The sequence below is a fragment of the Stenella coeruleoalba genome (genome assembly GCF_951394435.1).
Source record: "Stenella coeruleoalba genome assembly, chromosome: 9".
NCBI classification, from domain to species: Eukaryota; Metazoa; Chordata; class Mammalia; order Artiodactyla; family Delphinidae; genus Stenella; species Stenella coeruleoalba.
Window position 1 is genome coordinate 81,767,038 of NC_137155.1, and position 27,634 is coordinate 81,794,671.

Genomic DNA, 27,634 nt, shown 5'->3' on the forward strand with positions numbered 1-27,634 from the left:
CAGAGGCATATTTGACCTCCTGCTTCCTCAGATGACTGAAGATTAAATACATGGTGAGAAGGGGATCTCTGGAACCTTGAGGTTCTGCACTCTGAATTTTTAGCTGGAAAACCTCTTTTCAAGGCAAAAACATAGCAAAGGACATTTGGAAGTATTTCGAAGAACGAATTCACATGCACTAACTTTGTAACAGGAAGCTGCAGATGTCACTTCAAGACAGCTGAAGCAGAATCCTCGCTGCAGGCGAAGTCTAGAGCAAGGGACTGTACACCCTGGATCAAAGCAGTCTTCAAAACCACCAAGTCTCCCATCTACCCCCCTCCACACACCTCCCCCACCCCCGCACCTAAAAAGCAAAGAAACAGCCAGCACACAATCTTAAGACTCTTTATTTAAAATAAGTATCTCTGGGCTTCCCTGGTGGCGCAGTGGTTGAGAGTCCGCCTGCCGATGCAGGGGAGGTTCGTGCCCCGGTCCGGGAAGATCCCTCATGCTGCGTGAGCGGCTGGGCCCATGAGCCATGCCTGCTGAGCCTGCGCGTCTGGAGCCTGTGCTCCGCAACGGCAGAGGCCACAACAGTGAGAGGTCCGCGTACCGCAAAAAAAAAAAAAAAAAGTATCTCTGAGTCAGGCTGCTGTATAACCAAGCAGGAAAATCTACTGAAACTTGACAGTTTTGATCAATGGCCTTCAGTCTTGGATGTTAATGAAATGTTTGTTATTGTTGTTGCTTTTTAACCAAGCAGTCTGTAACTCCACTTTCATGTCTAATTCAGAAAACTCCATTTCATGAAACATCAGGCTCTGAAGTGAAGAAATGAGCATGATTCTCCTTGCATGAATACTCGCGAGGCAAGCGTTAAGAAGCTGCCCAGATAACCCATGGTGAGGTGTCCCAGCAGAGGACACCGTACAAGCAATCTGGTTGTTGAGTAAGTGGATGATTCATCTTATTACTTTTTTAAAGAACTGTGCAGTGTGTGTACTTTTAAACTGTATTGTAAATCATACATTAATTTGTTCCACATAGGAACGCCTACACTGAGAATCATTACACTTTTTCAGGTCAACATTCTTTAAACATTATTTTAGCTTGTTTTATGTTATTAACTAGTTAATTATTATTATTGCAAATGACCTTATATTCTCTTTCTTAAAGGTATGAAGTGAGTGGATACTGGCCAAATAATTTATACACATAGGTATTTGGCTATGTTTGTATCAATTAATATAAAAACCATAAAATATACCCATTTTAAAATCGTATCTTGTAAACCTTTAGAAATAAATGTTACATAAAAAATAATTTACTCCTGTGCCTACCTTCTTTATAGGTAAGCAGACCAAATTTACATTTTCTTTGCCCTTTTTCTTTAAAAGTATATATTTATTTATTACATTGCCTGCAGAATTACATTTTCTCTTGTCTCTTTTCACTGACAAAACTGATAGGGGTTCTGGCACACTATCCAGCTCAGAAATATTCTTGAGTAATAAAGTGAAGACAATATTGAATACGAATTCACCAAAACTGCCTCTGTGATTTAGTTCAATGCAAATCCTTTATGTATGCAGATTATATAATCCAATTTGCTGTTTTTCTTTTGCATCTTTAAGCTTTCTAAATAGTTTCAAAAGTAAACTATCAGACATAATTTTTTGCAAAATTATATTCACGAATAACCATATGCTGAAAGTTATATATTAAGGAGCGACTTTTTAAATGAAAATGATACTAGTATGTGGATTTTTAAATATGCATAAAAAACGGAGTTTTAATGGGCAGAAATTAGCAGCTTAAATAGTAATGGGATGAACAATAATTTTGAGGTTTAAGTTTTGTTTTCCTTGGGATTCTTATCATATAGTTGTATCTTAAATACAGATTTAAGAAATTTAGAAAACATGACATCATTATATGATAAAGTATACGGAGAAATGCAAAATTGTCATTGTAAACGTTCAGCAATATTTTTTTTTAATTTAGTGATTCAAACATCATTTAATAAAATAAAGGTTAAAAAAAAGAACAGAACTGTGCAGTAACGTTTCAAGCAGCTGAATGATGTTTTAAACACACTGGGCTGCTACACCTGCCAGAAGAAAAAGCTGGAGCTAAGAAAATCTGGCAAAGCTATCTATCTGAAATGAACCCAATTTTTATCTATCCTAAATGTTCAGATTATTTTTAAATGTTAATTTATAGATATTTGTACACTACAGGAAAAAGTGTCTGGTGAGCAGACAGCTGGCCAAGGGAAAGCAGATCAGAGGCCAGGCAGGCTGTGGATCTTCTATTTACACCTTTAATAAAGTGTCTGACTCCCCCACAGAATACAGGCCATCCTAGGGCTGATGGGTTGCCGAGCTGCTGCCGGAACACTTCGAACTCCCCAAGTCGCACTGTCTCAAGGTAACTCTGGAGATACAGCCTCTGTCCTTTAGTTCTCTCCAAAAGGTTTCAGTATTTTCATGGTCTCTCTTTTACCCATCTTTAAACCAATTAAGGGCATTTCTGAGCATTCATTGGTTTCCCAAGATACTGCAATGAAATAGCCATATCCCTAGGTCAGCAATGGTTCTGAAGAAAGCATCACTTATTATGGCACCAGACTGGACTGGGGAATTAAGAGCTTTGTGCTGTATTTCCAACTCTTTCTCTGGCCATGCTCACTGCTCTCTCCACCACCGACCACCTCTCTTGAGTCCTCAGGAGGAGGTGCTGGAAGACAGGAAATGCAGGTTAGCACCACCCAGGCTAGTGTCTGTGGGCCACTGCCAACTGATTTCTAGTTAACTACCAACAGTTACCCACTCATTTGGCAAACAATTATCAGGTGTTGCTCCTGGCCAGGCCCCACGCCCTCAATTACTTTCCAAGTTTCTCCCACCCTCAAAGACTAGGTTGGAAATCATGTTTCTCTGCTCTTTCTTAATCGATTCCTGCAGTATGTAGGACTACATACCTGAATTAGAGTTAGGAATATCAAAAATGTTTATAAATAATAAAGGATTCCCATATATTAGAAAGGAGAGTCTGTTATTCAAAAAGCCACAAAATATCTCATTTAGAGAAGACACTTAACAAAATATACATCTTAAAAATTCAGCAGTCAAGAATGCTTTTTATAATTGTTTCCATTTGAGCAACAGAGAATTAACATGGATAAGAATTATAAACACAACTTCACACAAAATATGCAAGAAGCATCACGTTTTTCTGAGATTCCTCTTTGTGGTTATCTAACCACACACGAGGGAGGGACCAAAGTTCAGATGTGCCCCAGTCGCAGTGCCCCAAAGTGGCAGTGCACTCAAGGAGTTTCCTTCCCTCAGTAAATGACATGGGGGAGGCGGGGAGGCTTTACCAAGAAGCACACAATCCAGCTTCTTACCCAGTCTGCTACCATCATCAACTGTCAAACCATTTGCTCCTCTTTGCAAGAGGAGCTCCTTTAGAAGGTCCCAATAACTTCTGCTTATATTGTTCGACCAGCTGGTTGAAGCGAATTTCTGTCTTATTTCCCTTAGCTTTCTTCCTAGGTACCTACAAATGAAAGGCAAGGAAACGTAAGATAATCAGTTTCAAGCATTAAGTATTACCTTACCCTTAGGCCAGCCAAGGGAGAAAGTAGGTTCAGAGATCTTGTCCACCACAAGAGGGACTTCCAGGCAATGACCTCACAAGAATCATCCATTGGTAAGAAATCAGATCAGGAGTGCCTAAGAGAAGGGCCCCACTAAAGTACCATGTTTCAAAGGCCTCTCCCCCTTCAATTCCCAAATGTTCACACGAATCTCCTCCAAGATGAGTCACAGCCCCAAGTCTGGATGGTCTTGCTTGTTGCCCTTTCCCTCACCAAGAATTACAGGGTTTCAAAGAGAGCTCTATAAGCTCTATAGTCTGATGGGTCAGAGGCTTTCCAGAGACACAGATTTCTTGAGTAGGATGAGAAGCTAATGCTCTTGTACCCTTTAAAGAAAGGAACTAGGCAAGGAAAAAAAGAAAATTTGACTTCAAATGATCAAGAATGTAGGACCACCACTTTCTATTAAGAACTAGGGCTCCAGGCTTCCCTGGTGGCGCAGTGGTTGAGAGTCCGCCTGCCGATGCAGGGGACACGGGTTCGTGCCCCGGTCCGGGAGGATCCCACATGCCGTGGAGCGGCTGGGCCCGTGGGCCATGGCCACTAAGCCTGCGTGTCCGGAGCCTGTGCTCCGCAGCGGGAGAGGCCACAACAGTGAGAGGCCCGCATAGCGCAAAAAAAAAAAAAAAAAAAAAAGAACTAGGGCTCCTTGGAAGCTAATGCCAGGGTTGACGAAGAAATAGATAAGTTGGGACATCCAGTTGTACTAGGAAGTAAGGACACTATCAAAGACAGGATCATGTCAGAAGGACTCAGGCAGGAGTCAACCTGAAGGGGCTTCTGCTGGCCTCAGATGGGACAAGAATAATGACTGCATCTGACTGAAACACATCAAGTACATAAAAACTCAGGAATTCACAATACTAAAAAAAATTGTACTTGTCATCTGAGGAGGTTGGTAGGGCAACAACTCATTACTCTGGAATCTGATAAAAGGAAAAGAACAAAATCAAGCATTTACCCTGCCTTTCCTACACAAATGATATTTCATGGGAACCAAACAGTTGACGAGGGAAGATTCTTTTTTTCTAGAATTCTTCTTAAAAAACACAAAAGCGTTGACAAAATTAGAAAATTACCATTCTGCAACTCGTATTGAAATACGGATCTAGATAGCAATCATCAGTGGGTGCTAAGACCCTTAGGTGGGAAGCTGATGGGGGACTTTACAAATGGAGGGATAAGGTAGACAATTCCTAAACTTACTGATGAATCACAGCATCACTAAAAAATGGGGCAACCAGACACTATGCACCTTACAGTGCAATGCAACAGAAAGCACACAGCACCACCTATGAAATACTCTCGCCAAGAAAACTGAACTTGAATCTAATCTAGCCTCTAGATCTAACAACCAGTTTGTAGGCAACATGGGGTGTTAGAGGAACAAGTTAAATGACAGCACAAGGAAGAAAGCAACTAAATTCAAAATGTTATACATTCTAAGGCTAAGGACCTGGCTTATCCAACAAATTAACTGCATGGAAAAAAGCAGGGTGGATGTAAGGAAGACTGCATATTATAGGGGGAAAAAAAAGATTTAAGAGATTTAAAAATGAAGTATAAGGAATTCCCTGGCGGTCCAGTGGTTAGGACTCTGCGCTTTCACTGCCGTGGCCCAGGTTCAATACCTGGTCAGGGAACTAAGATCCCACAAGCTGCAGGGCATGGCCAAAAAAAATTACGAGTATAACATGGAACCTGATTCATACTAACCAACTTAAAAAATGTATTTTTGAGGTAACTGGGAACGTTTTAATATGGATTACATATTAGCTATTAAGAGCTTCTTATTAATATCATTAGATGTGATGATGGCATAATATGTGTTTGGGTATATGTGTGTTTAAGGCCTGATCAGCTCGAGATGAATTCTGAGATATTTTTCTGAGCAATATACCTCATTTCCACATGAGGCACATTTACAAGTGAAGTAGAATTCACTTTAGTATATTCACAGGGTGGGGTGGGGTGGGGGGGTAGGTAAAACAAGATAATTGTTGAAGCAGAGTAACCAATACATGGGGTTCGTTTTATTATTCTCCCCACTTTTAGGACCGTGTACCTCCACATCCTCTAAAAAGCTGCAATCTTGTACCTAAGTGCAATCTAGAAGCCCTTTCCTTTTTTTTTTGCAGTACATGGGCCCCTCACTGTTGTGGCCTCTCCCGTTGCGGAGCACAGGCTCCGGATGCGCAGGCTCAGCGGCCATGGATCACGGGCCCAGCCGCTCCGCGGCACGTGGGATCTTCCCGGACCAGGGCACGAACCCGTGTCCCCTGCATTGGCAGGTGGACTCTCAACCACTGCGCCACCAGGGAAGTCCTGAAGCCCCTTCCCTTTGCACAACTAATCACGGCACAAGCGGCTGCCGACCCCAGCAGAGCTGTGCCATGCCAAAGCCTCGTGGCCTCCAGAACTTACCTGCTTGGAAGATAATTTCTGCTTCTCTTGCTTCCAGTGGTTTATCTGGGGGGTTGGCTTCTTGGGAGGGAGAGGCTTCATTTTGCCTTTGTCCCGTAACCTGAAACAATACGGTCAAGTGTCACCCTGAGTTCCTCCTCTAATTGGGACCCCTGAGATTTTTCTCAGCCCAAAAGATAAAATGGCTTTTCTTACTCTGGCTCTTTCTAAGCCCATGAGAAATCATGCTAAAAAGGGATACTGCAACAGAATGTCCTATGGCTCAACATCTGTATACTTCTCTTTTTGTTTTAGCTTAAAACCTCAAGGAAATCTCAAAAACCTTCATATACTTAACAAAAATTGTGTCAAGATCGACTTCTGTTGACAGCACTAATCTGTTGTCCCAAACAGAAACCTCAGGTAGACGGGCCTCAGCTGACAGAGAAGAGACCGCCCTCAGGACAGGAGGAAGCTCTTCAGAAGAGAAAAATCATGAAAGCCCGCACTGGAAGGCTCCTCCGAGGTCCCCTCTGCCAGTCCTGTTCCGGCCTCCATTTGGTCCAAGAGTGACTCTGCTGGTGTAGAGATACTTCACGCAGGACTGGAGCACACTAAGCATCCCTTTCATCCAAACAAAGAGGAAAAAGGGCGAAGCGAGACAAACCCCCTGAGCCGCCATCCTACCTCTCACCTAATTTTGGGGCCTCGGTGTGAGGGGAGCACCAGGACCTTTCTTCGCTTCTTCCCATCAGACAGCTCCACGTGCTCCACTTCGGCCTTGGTCTGGAACCCTGTCCACGAGACAGATCCTGCCTTCTCCTTCTGCTCCACGGGTGCCTTGCTTTGTTGAGGCATGTGGCTCTGAGCTGTTTTCTGTTGCTGTTTTTTCCCAAGCTCTGGTGGTTCTTGCTGGGGCTGCTCACCAGTTGCCGACATGGATTTCACTTTTTGCTGTATAAGACAAGGGAATGGCATTTAGTTACTGGGTGAGGTTTATTTGCTGGAAATATTCAGAAGAGGAATGAGCTGGTGAGAGAAGGGGAATTCTTCCCCCAAATAGTTCGAGACTATAGGAAAGTGAATGCAAGTAGTTCACAGGCCCTGAAATAGTAACAGATGGTTACTGGGTGGGGGACACAAAACAACCATTTCCCTTTCCACATGCAGAAATAGGGGAAAAGTACAGGTATGTCCAAAACGCAAAAGCCAGTAGAAAATAGGCCAGTAGCATGGGACAATTACCAAAGGTGTAACAAATGTATAATGGGAATGAGAAGAAAGAAGAGAAATATTTGAAGTAATAAGAGCTAAGGATTTCCAAACTTAAGGACAGACACTAAACCACAGATCCAGGCCAAAAACCAAACAGGATATTAAAAAAAAAAGAAAAAAGTACACCTAGGCATATCATATCAAACAGCAGAAAATCAAAGAGAAAACCTTGAAAGAAGCTAGAGGTAGGGAAAATACATTACCTACAGAGGAACAAAGTTAAGATTACAATGGATTAAAAAAAAAAAAGATTACATTGGATTTCCCTTCAGAAATCATATAAGCAAGAAGAGAATAGAAGGAAATATTTAAAGTTTGGGGGAAAAAAATCACCAACTTAGAATGCTTTACCCGTGTAATTATCCTTCAAAAGTGAAGGAAAAACAGAAACTTTCTCAGACAAACAAAAATTAAAGAAATCTGGGAATTCCCTGGCAGTCCACGGTTAGGACTCAGTGCTCTCACTGCCGGGGGGCCCGGGTTCGAGCCCTCACTGGGGAACTAGGATCCCACAATACGCACAGTGAGGCCAAAAAAAAAAAAACTTTAAAGAAATTTATCACTGGTAGACATGCCTTGCAAGAAATACTACATGAATGTATTAAGGGAAAAGAAATGACACGTCAGAAACTTGAATCCATATAGAGAAAGGAAAAACATTAGAGAAAAGATAACTGAAATGAAGATAAGGAAAAGATGCCATGAGAAGGAAGACAAAGTATGTTACAGATTGATTTTGCACTGAAGTGGGGGAAGAAAAAGAAGATTCATGTGAAATTAATGTAGTAATAACAATGTTATTTTGTCCTTTTCACCTCAGAAATCTAGACAGGCACACTGACACAACAAAGATCTATTATATGCCTCTTATGTGCCAGTCTCTAAGTGGTAAGGGTACAGATGGACAGAATGAAGTGTCTACCTTTTAGCACTCACAGTCCAGTGGAGAAAAGAGACATTCACAAAGTAAAAAACTAAAAAAAAGTTTAAGGAACTTCATGAAGTACAAGTAATAAAGTCTTATCTCTTGAGAGAGGTGGGGAAATGCTACTTGTGGAATATGAGTATGGAAACTGAGTAGAAGCATCCTTGAGTCAGGGGAGAGGAACACTTTTACACAGAGAGATCAGTATGTACATTAAGTGTAGGCAACAAATAAGGCCACCTGAATTTTTTTTAAGCCAGTAGCTACAGAATCACCTCTGACTTAGGCAGTAAATAATTCTATAACTACAATAATAAAGCTGCCTTGAATAATAACCAGAACTCAGGTTTTTCCAACCCAGGGCCATTGAATTAACCACTGATACTGCTCCTCTAAAAGTCATGCTCAGGGCTTCCCTGGCAGAGCAGTGGTTAAGAATCCACCTGCCAATGCAGGGGACACGGGTTCGAGCCCTGGTCTGGGAAGATCCCACATGCTGCGGACGAACTAAGCCCGTGCGCCACAATTACTGAGCCTGCACTCTAGAGCCCGCGAGCCACAACCACTGAGACCACATGCCACAACTACTGAAGCCCGCGCACCTAGAGCCTGTGCTCCACAACATAAGAAGCCACCACGATGAGAAGACCGCGCACTGCAAGAAAGAGTAGCCCCTGCCCGGCGCAACTAGAGAAAGCCCGTGTGCAGCAACGAAGACCCAACGCAGCAAAAATAAATAAATAAAAGTCATGCTCGTGATATACACCATAAAGACATCAAAGCTTGCAAATGTTTGGTATATACGCAAGTTAAGGTATAATATCAATGAGATCTGTAAGAGTTATGGTGTCAAGAATAACCTGGCCTTCTATGTCCTGCGGCAGGATGGGTAAGAGAGTAAGCAATGACTGTGTGCTGACTGTGTAGTATGCGAGACAACTTACACGCACTACCTCATTTAATCCTCATCAACCATGTAACATAGATGATGTTAATCCTATTTTTACAAACTAGAAACTGAAGCTGAGAGAGGTAATAACTTGCCAAGGAACTCAGAAAGGGGCAGAGCCTGAGTTTGAACATGAATATTCTTGTTCCCAAAGTCCCTGTTCTTTCCTCTATACTACACTAGATTAAAAACAGTACTAAAACTATCAGGCATCACACTTCTGGAGCCATCTAAGAAGAAAACAGAATTATGGAAGAAAGAGCTGAAATCTACAGGTAATGTAAAACTTAACCTTGGCTATTAATTTTGACACGTACCATCACCAAACACTGCAGTACAAGCACTGCTGATTGGTAATAACATCAGTCTGATTCTCCTCTCTCCTTCCTCCCCGTTCTGTGGAGCTAACACAAGCCAGGCCAGCAGAGGAGAGATGACCTGCAGAGTTCTAGGAAACTAAGAGTAAAGGGTAACAAAGAACCTAATGAGGAAGAGACCTACTTTAAGGGAGCAGAACCACAAACTGCACAAAACAGTTTAAATATGGCCCTAAAAAAAATATTGTTTTAACTGAACTGTATACTTAAAAATAGTAAAGTTTATGTGTATACTACTACAATTTAAAAAACAAAGACAGGGGCTTCCCTGGTGGCGCAGTTGGTTGAGAATCTGCCTGCCAATGAAGGGGACACGGGTTCGAGCCCTGGTCTGGGAAGATCCCACATGCCGCAGAGCAACTAGGCCTGTGAGCCACAACTACTGAGCCTGCGCGTCTGGAGCTTGTGCTCCGCAACAAGAGAGGCCGCAACAGTGAGAGGCCCGCGCACCGCGATGAAGAGTGGCCCCCACTCGCCACAACTAGAGAAAGCCCCAGCACAGAAACGAAGACCCAACACAGCCAAAAATAAATAAATAAAAATTAAAAACAAACAAACAAAAAAAAAACAAAGACAGAAAAAACATTTCAGTTCTGTACCAGGCTGCGCTGGATCCTCAGTTCCTTTATTTTAAGTTTCCTTCGATCTTCCAAAGAGAACTCCACTATTGGTCTCTGTGGCAGAAGGGGACAGAAAGTCATTCATTAGATTTCTTAATCTCTGCTGCAATGAGCTGAGATATCGTCCCACCACTACCCTCTTTCTTGCAAGTCAGAGGATGCTACTCACTTCACTCTACTTAAATGCAAGGGGCCAGTTCTGCAAGCAGTCTATCCAGTTTAGTGTTCCTTCTAATCATCTTATCACCTGAATCACTGATCACTCCTCCAAGGCCTTGCCACTCTTACCCACCATACAAACGTCAGAGGGTTTTCCGCAAATGGCCCTCAGAGGAACATGTTCCCCCCCAAAGGATGAGGCTCACCTTCTGAGGCCCAAAGATTTCTGGATTGTTGTTGATGTGGCGTAGGGCTGCCAGGGCATGCTCGTGCTCCTGGAACTCTGCAAAGGCATAGCCCAAGGACTGACCGTTAATTTTCCCATGAGCTCCTTTAAGGCCTCGCATTACCCGACACTACGAGTAGAACAAGAAAAAGAATCAGTAATTAGAGGATAAAGATCCTTAACAGCTTCAACAAGAAACCAGGTTATTGGAACAGTTTTCATATATATCACCATCACAAGAGTTTTACTGGAATAGCACTTACGAATGTCTGTTTTATTAGAATACACCTACAGAGAGCACAAAATGAGTTAAACAGATATTCGCTTGCTTTCTAAGAGCTTACAGACATCAACACAGACCTACAAATAAGCATGTAAATAAAATAAACTTCCCAAGGAAAAATTATAATAGCTAACTGTTGACACGACAATACACACAAGCTGAGAGGTACGTGGTACTTGAGGTTGTATAAGTTAGCACTGAGGCTAAAAAGCCATCTGTGGATCTCCTCACTGAAGAAACCACTCAGAAAGGAAATTACTGAAGAAGGGAAGGATAAGGGCCTGATGGCTTTAGATAAGAAAGACAATTCAGGTATGGGGAAGATCCTGCCCAACATATAGCCTCAGAAATACAGGAAGGAGCTTCAGCTGTCTTGGCTCAGAGCTCAGATCCTCTCTGGCACGATTTTTCCCTAAATCCTTAAGCTGTAATAGGCATCCTGGGGCACCGAGGAACAGTAGGATATTTGGGGAAAACTGACAGTTTACGTGCTTTTACTGCTGGAAGCTGTAGTTATCATGTAACAGAGAAGTCTAGGCATTGGGTACACATGGATGCTGCATTTGGTGTATGTCCGGTATCTACTCTGTGCCTAGAACTGTGCCATGTACTGTAGGATAATCAAGAAAAGCATAAAATGAGGCTCCTATCCTCAAGAGGCTTACTATCTTACTGAGACACGATGTTTACACATACGAAAGAATTAAAAATTCAATATAATGCAAATATTGTAAAACACACATACATTTCTCTGAATGATGGCAGGTGTTAAATGTGCAGACTCTTACTAAGCATTGTGGATGTTAATGAGAAATTACACAACTCACCCTTATGCCAGTAACAGTTGAACAGTTACCAAGTTTTACCAAGAGTGGTGTCGGCTACGTGCTGACATGTTCACATCCTCTCCTGGAATTCCCTGAATACCAATACCTTACATTTTGAAGAGGATTTCCAGGAGTAGGAAAATAGTTTACGGTGATGAATCAGAGCAAAGCAGATTCATAATATTGGCTAGGTTACTTATTCAATAAACACTAATCAAGAGATGGCTATGTGCCAGGTATTATGCCAAGAACTGGGAACAATGAGATAACGCCCGCTCTCTAAGGGCTCAGCCTGGTGGGGAGGAATGACTGGCAGACCATCACAGGACATGTAGTAGTCAGTACTATGACACAGGTACACAGGGGTGTTGTGGGAGCAGAGGAGAGGTCTCTATGCACACAGAGCCTAACCAAGTCTTGGTGTGAATCCAGAGTCTGTCTAACACAACTGCTGAAGACCCGGGTGGCTCTCTATGCTCACCACAGGGCACTGAGGACTCTTACTACAGGGTAAGAGCCTACATGGTAGTGAAATGCCCTTCTAAAGAGCAAAGCACACAGATTATTTTCTCAGCAAGAAAATTAACCTTACAGCACCTGGTATAATGCAGAGAACACAGCAGGTATTCAATAAATGCTTGCTAAATTAATTCATCAGGGCAGAGACTTCCTCACATTCTGCTGCAATTTGGTCAGATGTGAAAGGTAGTTCTTAGAAGAGGTAAAAAAAAAAAATTTCAACCCCATAAAACCACAAAAATCACCAAACCCAGCCTTGTCTGCTGTGTCCAAAAGAAAATCTGTCAATCTGCCAGCACCACAGCCTGAACGAAATACTCGATCTGACCCAGGATGAGTACCTGAGTTCTGAGTGGGCAGGGCCAACTCTCACCTCCTTGATGCGCACCCCCTTCTCCCCTCTAGTGGCATTCAGCAGCAGCTTTCTGAGCTGTTTGTCATCCACGGCCTTTGGGAGATTGTGCAGGCACAGCCTGGTCCGGGAGACAAAGATATTCTGGTCCTTGAGTTTCTGATGCTTCAGCAGCTCAAACTGAAAGAACAATAAATTGTTAACAATACAATCCACCCTTTAAAAATACAGGCTCATAATTCTCCAACAGGAAAGAATCATGATGCCTATCCAATAACCACACATCTAGAAAAAAGGAGGGAAACCACCCACCCTGCAGCCTTATGATACTCAGCACAGGGAAAGAAAGGGTCAGGGAAGCAAGATGATGGTGGAGAGGTGATAAGATCATGGGCTCTGGAGTCAGACTGAATTAGAAATCCATCTCTAACTGGAGAAGCTACATAAAATTGTTTAAGCCTCAATAATTTCACCTACAGAGTAGAACTGTAGATCAAAATATAAGACCAATCTTTCAGTACTGATGTGAGGCTGCAATGAGGTAATACACATAAAATCCCAAGCTCAAACCCGGCCCAGAGCAAATAAAAAATAATACTGTAGTTAACATCTATGCCAAGCCCTTATCTATCTACCCATCAACTCAAACTAATTACTTAGTCCTTCCAAAAGGAAATGGAATTTATTTAAGAATTCTTGATAGAATATTGTCTCATCTCAACTCTGCCACCTTGAGGCAAAGAAACGTCTCAACTCTGCCACCTTGAGGCAAAGAAACGTCAATGGCCATAGAAACAAACTGCCTCTAGAGCCCCAACTATGCTACACAAAGCACTGGTCCCAGGGCAACCTGTCTCTAAAGTGAAAGGATGACATTCTTCCCCTGATTTGTTTGTTAAAATTAGCTCAGTAGAAGAAAGTTTGAAATTAAATTTTTTCTTTTATCAAGTCTCATTCCTGCTGCTTCTTGTTTGGTAAAGGTACTAACAAATCACAAAATAAACAAATACCCTGGAAATGAATATTAAAAGGGCTATTTGAAGGGGTTATCATGCTTAAATTGAACAGTCTAATTTTTCTCCTAGGAAAAACTGTGCCTGCTGTGACTTACAATGTGTATAATCTAGTGAGCTTTTTGCTAGAAAAATTCACTCTAAGGGAGAATTAAATGTGTCACTATCACATTGTGATCAGAAAAGGGCATACAATGCCCCCCAAATAACCATGATTTCCAGATGTTCACTACCAAAAAAAGTTGAGAACACTAGTCTAGAAACTGTACAGAGAAAAGACATGCTGCCTCTTGCTGTCACTATATTCTCATCTCTGTCCGTCATCTTCTGCACTTTCAGGTTCCATAGTTAATTCTGTTAATGATCATGCGTCTTTATCATTCTAGGCTGGCTTAGCTTTTTGAAAGTAAGCTATACGGGCAAAAGTAAAAATTACCGAACAAATATTACTGAGCAGCAAAGGAACTCAATAGCATCAGTTATCAGTGGAAATCCCATAACATAGAGTCTTCCTACTGGAGACACCACCCTCCCCCCATCAAAACAGACATCTTAACTCTCCCTTCCAAGACCCATATCTACACCTCCTTCCCTACTAACTCTAGCCACCCTGACCTTCCTTTCTTATGTTATTCTGCATTTATACTGACACCTAATTATATACAGCCCGAGCCTCTAGGGATCTACTCCATGATCCAGAAGCAAACTATGTGGCAAACGTTTACTGCTGAGCATTAGGAAAATAAAGAATAAGACCCAGTTCTTATAATGGCATATAATGCTGACATGATATTATGTATAATGCTGGCTTAGTTGCTGTTTCACCTGTGTGCTTGTTTTCTAACAACAGTGTAAGCAGCACCTGTGACCGATACTTGCTTGGCTCTTTGATGAGCATCTCTAGCATTCAATTATTATTATTTATGGATTTTATTAAGTCATGCAGAACATGAAGACTGGTGCCTAATCTACTCACTCGTTCTCTTTTGGCCATATCAGCAGCACTCACACCCTCTGCAGCCTTCGTCCCAGCACGAATCACTGCAGAAAGAGGGAAAAAGGCCAAGACATCAGCAAGGGAATTTTCACTGAGCAATAAGAGGAATGTGATTTGAATGATGCAAGCTCTCTGTACAGGGCCCAGAGGACTATGCTGGCCAGGACATAGTGGCATCTGGGTAGGTCCAGAAATAGGCTACAGGGCTAAGTTCTTGTCTATGAGCTGCTCTCAAGGACTAAAACTCTGAACATTTTGTGATTTTGTTCCTCTCCTTCCTTTCCCTCAAAGAGTTTCATGTACATGCCCAAAGTCAGATGGAAAGGCCTAGAGGAAATTCTGGAAATAAGTACATTTTAGGCATCTAGAATGCAAAAATGCTCTACCTATAACCTGTCCTTGGAACTTCAATGCGCATGTATTTGGGAGCCATTACTAAGCAGTGAGATAAGCCAACCTAGAAAACAGCTACATCGTAACACAGGGCCTAGTCTCAAAGGCTAATGGTCTCCCATTTGCTAGTCCAGGCTGTGCAGCTGTGCAGCAGGTGGCAATATTGTGTGACCTAGAGGAAAGGATTCTCTTTTGTCTTAATTAAAGCTAATTCCTGATTATCTTTCTCACATTAAGGGAAAGGTACTCAGTGCATATTGAAAACCCATGAGTAATCCAAAAGAGTAATTTTCGTCATAATTTTCAACTTCTTCAGAAAACCTATCAGGAATGATGACAAAAGGCAAAGGTAATTTGAGTTTTTCCTCCCTCTTTGCCCTGCTAATCCTCTGACGAAAAGGTCTAAAGGCAAGCAGGCAGAAAGGAGAACGGGACTCCTTAATCCATGAACTGGGTGAAGCCTTCCTAACAGAAAGCCACATCTACTAAAGTGGATTAACAATATATCACTGTTAAAGAGGACATAGGGTTTTTAATTTGAAACATGCCCCAAACATACTATTGCCAGGTCACTGTCACAGCAGGGGGCCAGCTACTCAGAAGCCTGGTTCCCATCTCCCTGCCACCACTCACAGCCTTCTCGGGCCAGATAGAGGTTCCGGGTCCCAGTCGGCTTCTTCACCTTCTTTGTCCGGAGCTTTGCAGCCTCATCACGGGTCACTGCCAAGTCAACCTTAAGCTGCCGGCCATCCAGTTTAAGCCCACCACTCTGTAACAGATTGCAACCTCTCTTAAAATTCATGACGAGTAGAAACTAAGCACCTGACAAGGAACACCAAGGAAAGGGAAACAGCAAACTCCAGTTATACTGTGGAACCCAACCCCCAGGATGTTTTAGCCCAGCTGGTTGCAAGTAGATCACTGAGCCTAACAGTATCTAGCACAGCTGTGCAAAGGCCACATGTTCGTTTGTTTTAAGGGAGCTGATTAGTCCCAAAGTAGGCCCAAATTGAGGAAAATGATCTGTAAACTGGCAAATTTTTAGTATTCTAAAGAAAGCTAATGAAATGGTAGTATTAACTCTACTCAGGAGAATTTAAGAGACAATGGCAATACAGAGTAACTTATCTCAAAACAATTTATACTTGGTTATAGAAATCACAGAAAAATTCTCAATCACCCACACTTTCTCTCTCAAACATTTACTCCACTTCACAGATGGCCTTAATCCCTTCTTGTCCCAGTGTTTCATGTCATCAGCCTAGGATAGAGACTGACATACAGAGAGTGAACCGTAAATAGATTATTATACCTGTTTCCTCACCTGTAAAGTAAGAATGATTGTACTTACCTTATACACACCTACAGGGCTGATGTGACGATTAAGTGATGCATGTAAAGCTCAGTGCCTAACACACACTACGTGCTCAACAAGTGTTCGCTTTATTATTATTATACCACTGACAATAATAATAATAAGGCTTTGTGCCAACAACAGGTGTTGCCCCTGGGAGCCACTACTGCCTAAGTTACAGAGTAAAGGAAATGTCTTCCTTACCTCGGTCTCTGGAGAAGCAGCTTCAAGGCATTTCTGAGCCGCTTCTTGAGTCATGAACTGGGCAAATGCACAACCTGCACAGAGAGAAAAAACTAAGTAGATCCCAAACACCCATGGCCCACCAGGAATCCAAAGACAACAATACAAATGGTGGCAGCCTGACACAAAGTGGGGGGGTAGCAGCATCCTTTTGTTTCGTACTATGAGACTTAACTAAGAAGCACTGTGTCAGGCACTGGAGGTTCAAAGACAGGTAAGATAGCACACTTGCTCACAATGAACTTTTATTATTACTCCCTTCATCTTTTCTAAGGCTTCTTAGAAACTTTAGTCTCACCATTCCACTCCTTAATAAGAAATATCCACAAGAAATCTAGAGAAATTCCAGCCTAACATTTAATTCAGTATCACTCTCTGTGTGCCTATCAGAGGACTAAAAAAATGAGGCAGCAACCACTTAACCCTGAAATTAAATTACAGATCTCACTGTCATCACAGTCACTGGGAGGCATTATATAAGGACAGATCTAGCTCTTAGAGTAAAAGTCCCTGGCCTCTACCCCATGAATACAGTTGTGAACCAGAAAGCCGTGAGCTCAACTCTTTTTTGTTTTGTTTTGTTTTCATGGATTCAACTCGACTCATGCTGTAGAATTTCCACACCTTTCACTGGTTAGAGGCAGGGCCAATCAACCCATCCTAATTTTCTGCTCTTGATAAAAAGCAGCTTATGTAAGAAAAAAATGTTCACCTTACAGTGAACACACACAAAAAAATTAAGTTCCATAATATTTTGTTAGTATTCCTTTAAACTTTAATTATTCCCTCATATATGAAAATAATGCCATATTTCCTGGAGCTACTGGAGCACTGATCTTTTGCCCCTCTAAGAATGAATGGCAGCAGACTAACTGAAAGGACACCTGTGGCAGGCCAACCCAAGGGTCACCATCTAGTGAGGTCTTCCCTGCTTCCTCCAGGCAGAGCCAAGTGCCCCCCACCAACCCCCGCCGGTCCTCCACTCTCATCTCTATTACAGCACTGGTCAGGTGGCATCTTCCCCAAAAGACCTGAAGGTCTCTGGAAGAGGGGCCATGTTTCTTGGCTATTTCTACATTTGTAGCACCTACCATAATGTTCAGCATTAGTAGATACTCAATAGGAAGAAACAAGTAATAAAGAAAGAAATATGGGGGGGAAAATGTTTCTAACAGGCTGATTAGCCTGTTTGTCCAATATGAAGAAAATAGGATGATTTTTCTCTCTGAATGGGTAAGAATTTTACCATTGGAATTTCCAGGGTAACTACTGGGTTAAATCCTACCACCTTCCTAAAAGTCTTCAGACAATACTTAGCCCTTCCAGGCAGTGAAACAGCATGCTGACAGGAATGAGGTATAGGAGGAGGTTGTGTGAGGAGGCAGAAAAAGTGCCAGAAAATTTTAATATGAGCTCAGGAAAGACAATGCATTATGAAAAAAAAATAATGGAAACTATGCTTATTAAGACCATTAACTCTCAGCTAACATTAACAGACCAAGAAAGAGACTGAGCAAGTCAACTACAGACTCCGTTCTGAAAATGTCAACCCAATACACTACTGCACCCAGAAAGAGACAAAAGAGATCATCAAAGTCAAGCAATATCCTACAGTACTCGTAACATTTTATGCAATCCTAGTTGCCCATTTTCAGAAAAATATACTAGAAATGGAGAAGGTCCAAGAAGCACAATTGAATATCAGAGCTGAACGCACGTTAACTGATTAGTTGAACCCACTCGTGTTACAGATAAGAAACTGAAGCCCACAGTGGTTAAATGATTGCCAAAAATCACCCAGCCAGTCTATGGTTTAGCTAGGATTAGATCCCTCATCTCCAGGAAGCAGTTCAGTTTTCTTTCCATTATACTACCTCATTTACATCTTTCATAGCTGAGTAAAAACCAAAAATGATCAAGTTTCATCAAACTGGAAAATAAGAAGGTTCAGAATGGAGGCAATTAATCCATAGGTAGGCTCCAGAGAGCCCCAAAACACTCAGAAATGGCATTTTTCTGAGGACAGGGTTCAGAGATTTTGCTAGATCTCAAAGGAATCAAGAACCAGAATGAATTAAGAATTCACTGCTTTAGTAGAACGACTGCAGTTGATAAAATCAAAGATTATGAACGGGTTGAAAAGGTGCTTACCTAACAACAGTATATTAGAATGAGGAGCGGTCAACCTTTAAGCTCAAAAGAAATAGCTTTAGGGGGGGAAAAAAAAAAAACTAAGGCAGCACTCCTGCTACATAGTTTTCCTTCTGACTGTTGCCACTGCAACAAAGTTTCTGTCAGCTTCCATCTCTAACAAAAGCAACTGAAAAATATCCCAGCAATTTCAAGCAATGTGGAATGATTAATACCCATGAGATGCTATCACATCTGAAATTCAAAGAACAACAAATGAAATTCATTACCCTAAAGTAAATAAGCAAGAGCTTAAAAAGCTGAGACAAAATTATGGCCGGCAGCACCATTACAGATGCTGAGCTTGACAACATGGAAGACAACCTCAGAATGTCCTTGGTGCTTCTATGGATCACAGAAACCTGGATAATGGTGGACCCCTCAGGGTGGCACAGGCTATGCTCTCATGTAACCTAGTCAGTGCCCATGGCAGTGGTCTCAACCCTTTTGGGCCTGACCAGCTGACAGCAAATACCTTTAGAATGCTCTGTGTCTGGATGCAAGACAATGCGGACGTATTTAAGATCTCCAAACTGCTGGAGGAGCTCTCCAAGGTCTTCTTCCTCTGAGTCGAAGGACAGGTTTCTATGGAGGACAATCAGGTCACAAGAAAGGTCAATTACAAAAGTGAGATCCTACGTTCCAGTACAAGGTGAGTAAGTTAGACATCAACTGGAGTGGTTCTCTTGCTCATAACCACCCTTCCCAGGGACAGCACCAGGGGGTGGCTCCCACTAGCCAGGCCTCCAGTGTATGACTCTGCCTATAGGCTGTAACCGACTGACCTTCCTGTTAATCAAATTCTCCTTCCCAGGAATATAAAACATGAACAGACATATACAAAGACCAGAAGTTTTGGATACAGATTCACTTCAAAACAGCAGTGTCCCACTTGAGGGAAGCTTATGGGGAGCTGAAAATGTTCTGTATCTTGATCAGAGTGATGGTTACACGGATATACATATATCCATGTATAAAGGTATATGTATATAGATGGTTATATACATGAAAAATGTCACTGATTGTACACTTACATTAAACACACTTTACAGAATACATGTTATACCTTAACGAGGGATAGAAAAAAGGATGGGCGTCTTCAGAAAAAAGACCACATAGCCTTCTGCAGCCAGGGTCCCAGAACCACCCAGATTTTCATCCCCTTCTTGAGGTCTGCTCTTTGACAACTTTTATTCCGTGAGCCACCCTAATGTTCATCCAACATAGCAGCCTTTTCACTTAAACTGGCCAAACTTAGTTTCCCTTACTACAACCAAAAGACTCGCAGACAGCTAATGAAAAGTCAAATGTCTCTCAATGTCTCCTCTGTACTCCTATGAAATCCAGGTTTCAGTTAAAATTTTACAGAAGTCAGAAAATCCTTCAAAATAATAACTCAAAACCAAACATGGTAAAGTTTACTAGCTAAGCGCAAAAAAAAAAAAACCTACTATTTCTCTCGATGGGATTAGAAAATGTTGGAAGGAGATTTTGTTCTACTAAATTTCAACACAGTGTAAAGATTCCTCTTTTCCCAGCTATGCACAGCCTTTCAGGGGTAAGAAAAACAGTCCCAAATAAATATCTACAATTTTACTTCTCTTATGCTAGTTAACAACCCCATAAACAGCTCTATCTTATGGAATAACCAAGATAAAAGAGATGTTCTGGAATAAGACATATCCTAGCTACATTATTTCTTCTAATTTGCCTCATCATGGACATAGTTTTCTCTCTTCTATCCTTTACTTTCCTAAGTTCTTTTTTAATTAAAAGATGTATAAGGAATGGTATCCTTGGTATTGAGGTCACAGGCTTCTAAGTGTGACATTCCTTCTTTCCTGTTACACAGAATCCTCTACAAATACAAAATTATATGGAAATTACAAATAACACATTAAAAAAAAACATGGAAAGACATGCTATAAAGAAAGAAAATGGGACATATATACACTAATATGTATAAAATGGATAACTAATAAGAACCTGCTATATAAAAAAAAATTAAAAAATTAAAAAAAAAGAAAGAAAGAAAGAAAATGGGCTACAGCACAGCATGTATAGGCTAAAATCATCTTTGTAAATATTTATGATGTTATGAACATGTGTGTGGGTGTTCCCCAAGCAGTGATAAGGTTAACTTTTTGCTTATTCATTTCCTATATTTCCCACAATAAACATAAATTACTTGTATAATGAAAACAATCTTAAAAGACTATACAAGAGAATAAAATAGACATCTTTAAAATAAGACCCAAATGGCCCTAGCACAATGGTACTTAAGAAAGGATGAGAAGGCATGCTTGAGGTATGCCGAAGATATCCCAACCTCCTGAAAACACCAACCTACTGCAGTCAGTAGGACTAAAGCAGGAAACAGATGGGATGCCTCACTATACTCTGGACATGACTGTAGAAGATTAAGTTAAGCATGAAGAGAGAATTCGTTTGGGATAAGTGGTATCACCCCTCCCCAGCACTCACCCTAAAACAAAGGCCAGAAGCGAGATGGTTCTAATAGTTGAAAAACTGATTTGTTCCAAATGATCCCACCCCAATTACAAAGAATGAAATCTAAATGAGGACAAGATATAAAGACCCCTGCTATTTATCTTCTGTGTATAGTTCTGATTCTCCTACACATTTCTCATTGTGTGCTATGTTCCTAGGCAGATGTGCTAATGGTCTTCGATACATCTAACTTTTTGGCCTAGCTAACAGAATTAGTGCAAAAAGAAGACGAACGAAGAAAGGAAAGAAGGGAAGGAGGAAGAAGGGAAGAAAAGAAACCTATGAAGGCAACACAAACAGCAGTTCTCAAGATAGAAAGTCATACCTGATAAAGACAGTTTTCCCTTCATTCACATCAGAGGGTAATTTCCTCTTCTTCTTCTTCTTTTTCGAGACTTGTATATCCAAAGTAAAAAGAAAAACAACAAACTGAAAAAGACTAGTATAAGCCTTACAACAAAGGCTTTTAAATACATAAAGATCTTACATAAATTAAGAACTCCAATTAAAAATGAACAAAGGATATGCAACTAAAATATATGAAGATGCTCAAATGCACTCATAATTAAAGAAAAACACGGCACAAGAAATGAGATACTATTTATCACCAACAGATTGGCAAACAACAAAAACGACAGATGAAATCCATTGTGGTAAGGGTGTGGGGAAAAAGAGAGGTTCCCATATACTGTTGTGACAGTGTAAGCTTTCTGGAAATACAAAATGTAAACATTTGAGGAGAAAAAATATATATCTACATTCGCATACACAAATATACATTATATTCTACGTAAGTGCATATACATTCATGTTTTTGCTTATAAAAGCATTAACTATCCTTAGATACACAAGAAACACTGGTTGTCTCTGGGGAGGGGCCCTAAGTGGCTGCGGATTTGGGTTTAAGGGAGACTCATTGATTTTAAGAATAGACATAGGGGCTTCCCTGGTGGCGCAGTGGTTGCGAGTCCGCCTGCCGATGCAGGGGACATGGGTTCGTGCCCCCGTCCGGGAAGATCCCACATGCCGCGGAGCGGCTGGGCCCGTGAGCCATGGCCGCTGAGCCTGCGCGTCCGGAGCCTGTGCTCCGCAACAAGAGAGGCCACAACAGCGAGAGGCCCGCGTACCACAAAAAAAAAAAAAGAATAGACATATATGCTTATATATACACGGAAAATTTCTGGAAGGATACAAAAGAAATAACAGAGATTACTTTGGGGGACTATTGGGAGGACTGGTGAGGAACTTTTGAAGATCTTACATAAATTAAGATCTTACATAAATTTCTATATTATACCCTTCTGCACTATTTATATTTTTTGTACTGTATTCTTAATTAATTTTCTCTCATTATTATCCATCAGTCTTATAATTTTTTCAAGTGAAAGAATGGTAAGAGATAGCTGAATCTGGTTGTAGAATGCAAGGTCTCTCAGTTCCTTCAGAATAAAAGCTTCTTTGCTTCTAAGGTGTCTACTATTCTCTCCTCACAGAAAAGGCTTATTTCCTCAGATTTCTCATATGGTCAAATCAACATGCCAGACTTACAGAAAAGGGAGAAGGGAGACCTGATAAGTGAATAAAAACCTCCACCCAGACAAACTAAAGGACCACTTACTGACTGCTCCTCATTCTGTAATGACCTGCCTCCCTCAATAAACTAGTTGAGTTTAAACCCAACCTTCTTGATAAAAGTAGCAATATGGTTTGGTTACAGTTTTACAAAATGCCCCAGGAGGTCCTTTATCCCCATTTCAGTTCAAAATTGTTGTTTATACTCCACCACTGCCACAGAACAGTAACAATGATAATACTAGTAGTACAAGGCATTAGTCACACAAATAATTTAATCTTCACAAAAACCCTATGTGGTTATTATCTCCATTTTATAGATGAAGAAACTGAGGTATAAAGAGGTTAAGTAACTTGCCCCAAAGTCATACCTTAAGAAAGGAGCAGAGACAGGATTTGAAACCCTCTGCCAAACAAGCTATTATTGTGATCTCTAGGAAATGTGGCGTTTTATTTTCTTTTAACTCCTGTTCACCCAGTGTCTAGCACTGCAGGCACTCTGAATATTTGTTGTCTGAATAAACAAAGGTGTAGTAATAGTAAAAAAAAAAAAAGTACATTTTTCTCTCATGACAGGTTTAAATATCACTGTCACACGAAGCATCTATTCCAACCTTTCCAAAGAGCAAACACATGGGCATTTACATACACCATGGGAAGGGTGTGCACAGAAGTGTTCATCCATCAGGTCCAAATTGGTTCATCTACATTTTTAAAAAACTCTGATGAAAGTGCAGAAGTGTTTTTGTTGGTCTTTGCTTGTTTTCTTGCCAATCCTTTGTGACTGAAAGTAGTGGAACCAGATCAAAAGCTCCTAGAGAACAAGGATTTATTTTTTCTGTTCAGCCCAAAGTTTAACATTAGTAGGTGTTCAATAAATGTTTCTTTTTAAGTGAATGATGAGGAAAGGAGACTTGATTTCCTCAACTGAATGGAGTAGTGGAATGCTCAGACTGCCTCCGCCTCCCTCCCAGTGACCACTAAAGGCAGAAGATTTTATCAGCAGCCAAGTTACATCTAACTTAATGAGACTCACACATTTTTTAGAAGATTGTTGGTGGAGGGGGTGGGGGGAGGGGGGCACATAAAAATAAGATTAGTAGCAACAAAGGCAACTAATACTGTTGGGAAGGTACTCTCCGCAATGTCAGGAGATGGGGACCTCTAACATCCAATCACAGATGAAGTAATATGGAAACTAGAGGCAAGGACTTCACCAGAACCAGACAATTAAAAATGAAAAAGCCAGGACCCACATGATTTGACTCCTAAGCCCATGATAAAAGGCAGAAAAGACTGCTTAAAAGAACTGAGCTTTTCCAGATAAGAAATTCTGAGTTCAGTAGTTTGTTACTATCATAATGGATTATTTTATTGTTATTGTCAGTCTTCATCCTGGAAGGTGCCAGTGATTCAAGTACCTCTGATTCTGAGTAGAATATACTAAGCTGATGTTCTAGGGTTTGCTAACACTGCAGACACGCTTAAAATAATACCTCTAATCAATGAGGGGAAAAAAACACCATCTTTGGGCTTTCAAATCTACTCCGTATTATCTGTTGTTTACAGACAACAGCATGGATGGAAAAATACAAGTGTTTCCCTTCCTGAGTTTGTTACATTTAATAAAATGTAATTTTAGTACAAAAGTAAATAAATTAAATTAAATTAATTAAATAGAACCCATTTTGGTGGTAGGATGCAATATCCTGTTTATCCAGTTATTCATTCAATTTGGGTAATTGAGAGAGACAGAGGCAGTGCCTCAGCATTAAGCTAGGTTTTAAATTCCCAAAGAATCTTAATCCTCAAACACTATTCCAAACTCATTAAAAAAAAAACAAAAAACCTTTATAAGAAAGGAATATAGGGGCTTCCCTGGTGGAGTAGTGGTTAAGAATTCGCCTGCCAATGCAGGGGTCCCGGGTTCGAGCCCTGACCCGGGAAGATCCCACCTGCCGCGAAGCAACTAAGCCCGTGCGCCACAACTACTGAGCCTGAGCTCTAGAGCCCGCGAGCCACAACTCCTGAGCCCACGTGCCACAACTACTGAAGCCTGTGCGCCTAGAGCCCGTGCTCCACAACAAGAGAAGCCACCGCAATGAGAAGCTTGCGCACCGCAACGAAGAGTAGCCCCCGCTCACGGTAACTAGAGAAAACCCACCTGCAGCAACGAAGACCCAACGCAGCCAAAAATAAATAAATAAATAAATAAATTTATTAAAGAAAAAAAAAGGAATATAAAGGTTTCATTTTCAGCATTTAAACATAAATTTGACAGGACACCTTAGGGTCCTATTTAAAAAGAGGACTGAGCTGAACTGATGCACATTTCTCGGTGACTTATTTTAAATTTAAGGCAAACCTTCCTCCTCTTGCTCTTCAGTGTTGGTATCACTCTGACCCAGGTCCTCTCCACCATCGATCCTGTCTCTTTCCTCCAGGTCGCTGTTGTCATCAGAATGCTCCTCTTCACTGCTTTCTGCAGGTGCTGCCCTCTTGACTGCTCTGCAATGGCACAGATCAGAACTAAGGTTCTGGGATGAGAGAGGGGCCTGCCTCTCCAACTTCACTGCACATGTCAATTCTGCAATGACGGGGGCAGGGAAAGATATCATTTTCCTCTCACGGACAACCCTGAATCTTCCTCTGTTGTCTCAGAACACACTGAGTCACTTACCTCTTCTGAATTTGCACAGGCTTGGTCAGCTTCGACTCTCTATTCTCCTCGTCCTCCTCCTCTTCATCATCTTCCTCATCATCATAACCACCATCATTCTCCTCCTCCTCCATATCCTCTTCTTCCCTGCCATTCTCTTGACCTAATTCCTGACATTTAGGTTCAGGCCTCTTCTTCTCACCTACATACATAGTTGGTAAAGAAAGTTAGGAATTCATTTAGTATCCAAAACAAGGTTATTTAAACAAGAGTAACTAATACCCCAAATTCCCGGTTCCTTTGGTTTTACAGAAGCTCATATATTTTTCTTACTGTACATAATAGGAAAAAGTATGGGAAAAAAAAAAGCAAAAAAACAAACAACAAAAACCCCTCATCACTGAGATTCCCTCGGAGGCTGTCCCATTCATCAGAAGCCTTAAGGTTAACTTGGCTCAGCAACTGAGCCTCTGCAAACAGCCTATCATTGTGCACCATGGCCAGCACAATGCATGCTCTGGAGCCCAGCCATGAAATTTAATCTCTGTGAGTTCTGTTCTCTGAGCTCCTGGTGGCTTAAAAGCCAATTGTTTTCTAAATAAAAATCAAGTTTTAAGTTTCCCTATTTTTAATGTTCCATCACTCCCTATTATGAAAGCTGGGAAAGTACAGCAAGTAGTAGGGACAATGAACTTGGGCCCCACTCTTCACATCCACATCAAGGAGTGGGCTTATATTCAAAAGATCCTGTTTTGGGACCAGATCACCAGATGGTACAATACAGACTGACAAACAGGACATAAAACCCCTCCTACCCAACACCACTGCATCTTACCTGCGACAGAGGCAGACTGTGTATTTTTATATTTATCCTTTGCCACAGCCCAATCCACAGCCACTGTCCGCCCTGTCAGACAGAAAAGTAGCATCAGAAAGGCCTTCTCTTTAACATTCCTATTTCCTATAAATGACTTCCTATTCGTCAAAGACAGTAATGGAATCAAAGGAGACGAAGAAACTGCGGATTCAGAGACTGTTGGTCCTAAAATAAAACTCCTGGTAGGTGTCTATTCTTTTAACCCTTAACCTTTTTATCAATGAACAGAAGTGTTGCCTTTCTACACAGCCACTACACCTAGAACAAGACAGAGTAAGAATCAGAACAGTGTTTCCAGTTAAACCAAGTTTCCAGTTATACTAACAAGAGGGAAAATAGACATTCTGGAATAACTGCGCGTCACTCAGAAGTTAGGAAGTCTCCAAGCCAGTCCCTCCTTTAGGCACTGTACCTGGTAAATCAATACCTAGAGTAACGTCAAGGTCAGTTTAAAAGCCCACAGGTGGACTTCCCTGGTGGCGCAGTGGTTAAGAATCCACCTGCTAATGCAGGGGACACAGGTTCGATCCCTGGTCCGGGAATATCCCACATGCCATGGAGCAACTAAGCCCGTGCACCACAAGCACTGAGCCTATGCTCTAGAGCCCGTGAGCCACAACTACTGAGCCTGTGTGCCACAACTACTGAAGCTTGTGCACCTAGAGCCCATGCACCACAACAAAGAGTAGCCCCCGCTCGCCGCAAGGAAAACCCAATGCAGCCAAATAAATAAATAATAAATAAATTTATAATTAAAAAAAAAAAAGCCCACAGATGCTGAATAAGTGATCATAACCAAGAGGGAGGAACCTGCTAATCCCACATCCTCTAGACAGCAACCTGCCTCTATCAGTCAGGGACAGTTTTTCATTAGGGATTTAAAAGGACACTCATCACCAAAAAAAGAAAAGAGAAGGACAGCATGGGTCCTTTCAAGTTTAACCCTAAGATCAGGTACTAGGAATATTTCACCAAAACAAGCTTCAATATTAGCAATGAGACTCTCAACGAGGCAAACGCCTTTTGAAAATGTAGAAAGTGGGTTACTGTGCTAATTTGCCTAAACACCAGAAATATCTGAGTCAATGGTATGGGCATAGAAAACTCACCTTTTATCTCTTTCATGTTCACGCTTTTGAGAGCCTTTCCTGCTTCTAGGAGGTTTTTGAACTGAACAAAAGCAAAACCACGCATCTTTCCATCTGTGTGCAAACACAACAAAGAAGTTAGAGGTAGCAGGTAGGGAACCAACAGACACTAAGAA

General features: G+C 41.4%; 1 protein-coding gene across 2 annotated transcripts in view; it reads right to left on the bottom strand.

The window, feature by feature from the left end:
• Positions 1-421: 421 nt before the first annotated feature.
• Positions 422-27,634, bottom strand: part of RBM28 (RNA binding motif protein 28) — a 32,358-nt gene continuing 5,145 nt past the window's right edge. For both annotated transcript variants that reach the window (XM_079931883.1, XM_079931884.1), the window contains exons 5-20: positions 27,480-27,572; positions 26,329-26,400; positions 25,515-25,695; positions 25,200-25,342; positions 21,588-21,657; positions 19,227-19,336; positions 16,523-16,596; positions 15,598-15,733; positions 14,551-14,615; positions 12,583-12,741; positions 10,561-10,710; positions 10,175-10,249; positions 6,744-7,003; positions 6,071-6,170; positions 3,395-3,546; positions 422-2,721 (exon numbers count right to left, since the gene is read on the bottom strand). In XM_079931883.1, coding sequence (XP_079788009.1) covers positions 3,412-3,546; positions 6,071-6,170; positions 6,744-7,003; positions 10,175-10,249; positions 10,561-10,710; positions 12,583-12,741; positions 14,551-14,615; positions 15,598-15,733; positions 16,523-16,596; positions 19,227-19,336; positions 21,588-21,657; positions 25,200-25,342; positions 25,515-25,695; positions 26,329-26,400; positions 27,480-27,572 — 1,823 coding nt within the window. In that variant the 3' untranslated portion in view covers positions 422-2,721; positions 3,395-3,411. The remainder of the gene's footprint in view (positions 2,722-3,394; positions 3,547-6,070; positions 6,171-6,743; positions 7,004-10,174; positions 10,250-10,560; positions 10,711-12,582; positions 12,742-14,550; positions 14,616-15,597; positions 15,734-16,522; positions 16,597-19,226; positions 19,337-21,587; positions 21,658-25,199; positions 25,343-25,514; positions 25,696-26,328; positions 26,401-27,479; positions 27,573-27,634) is intronic.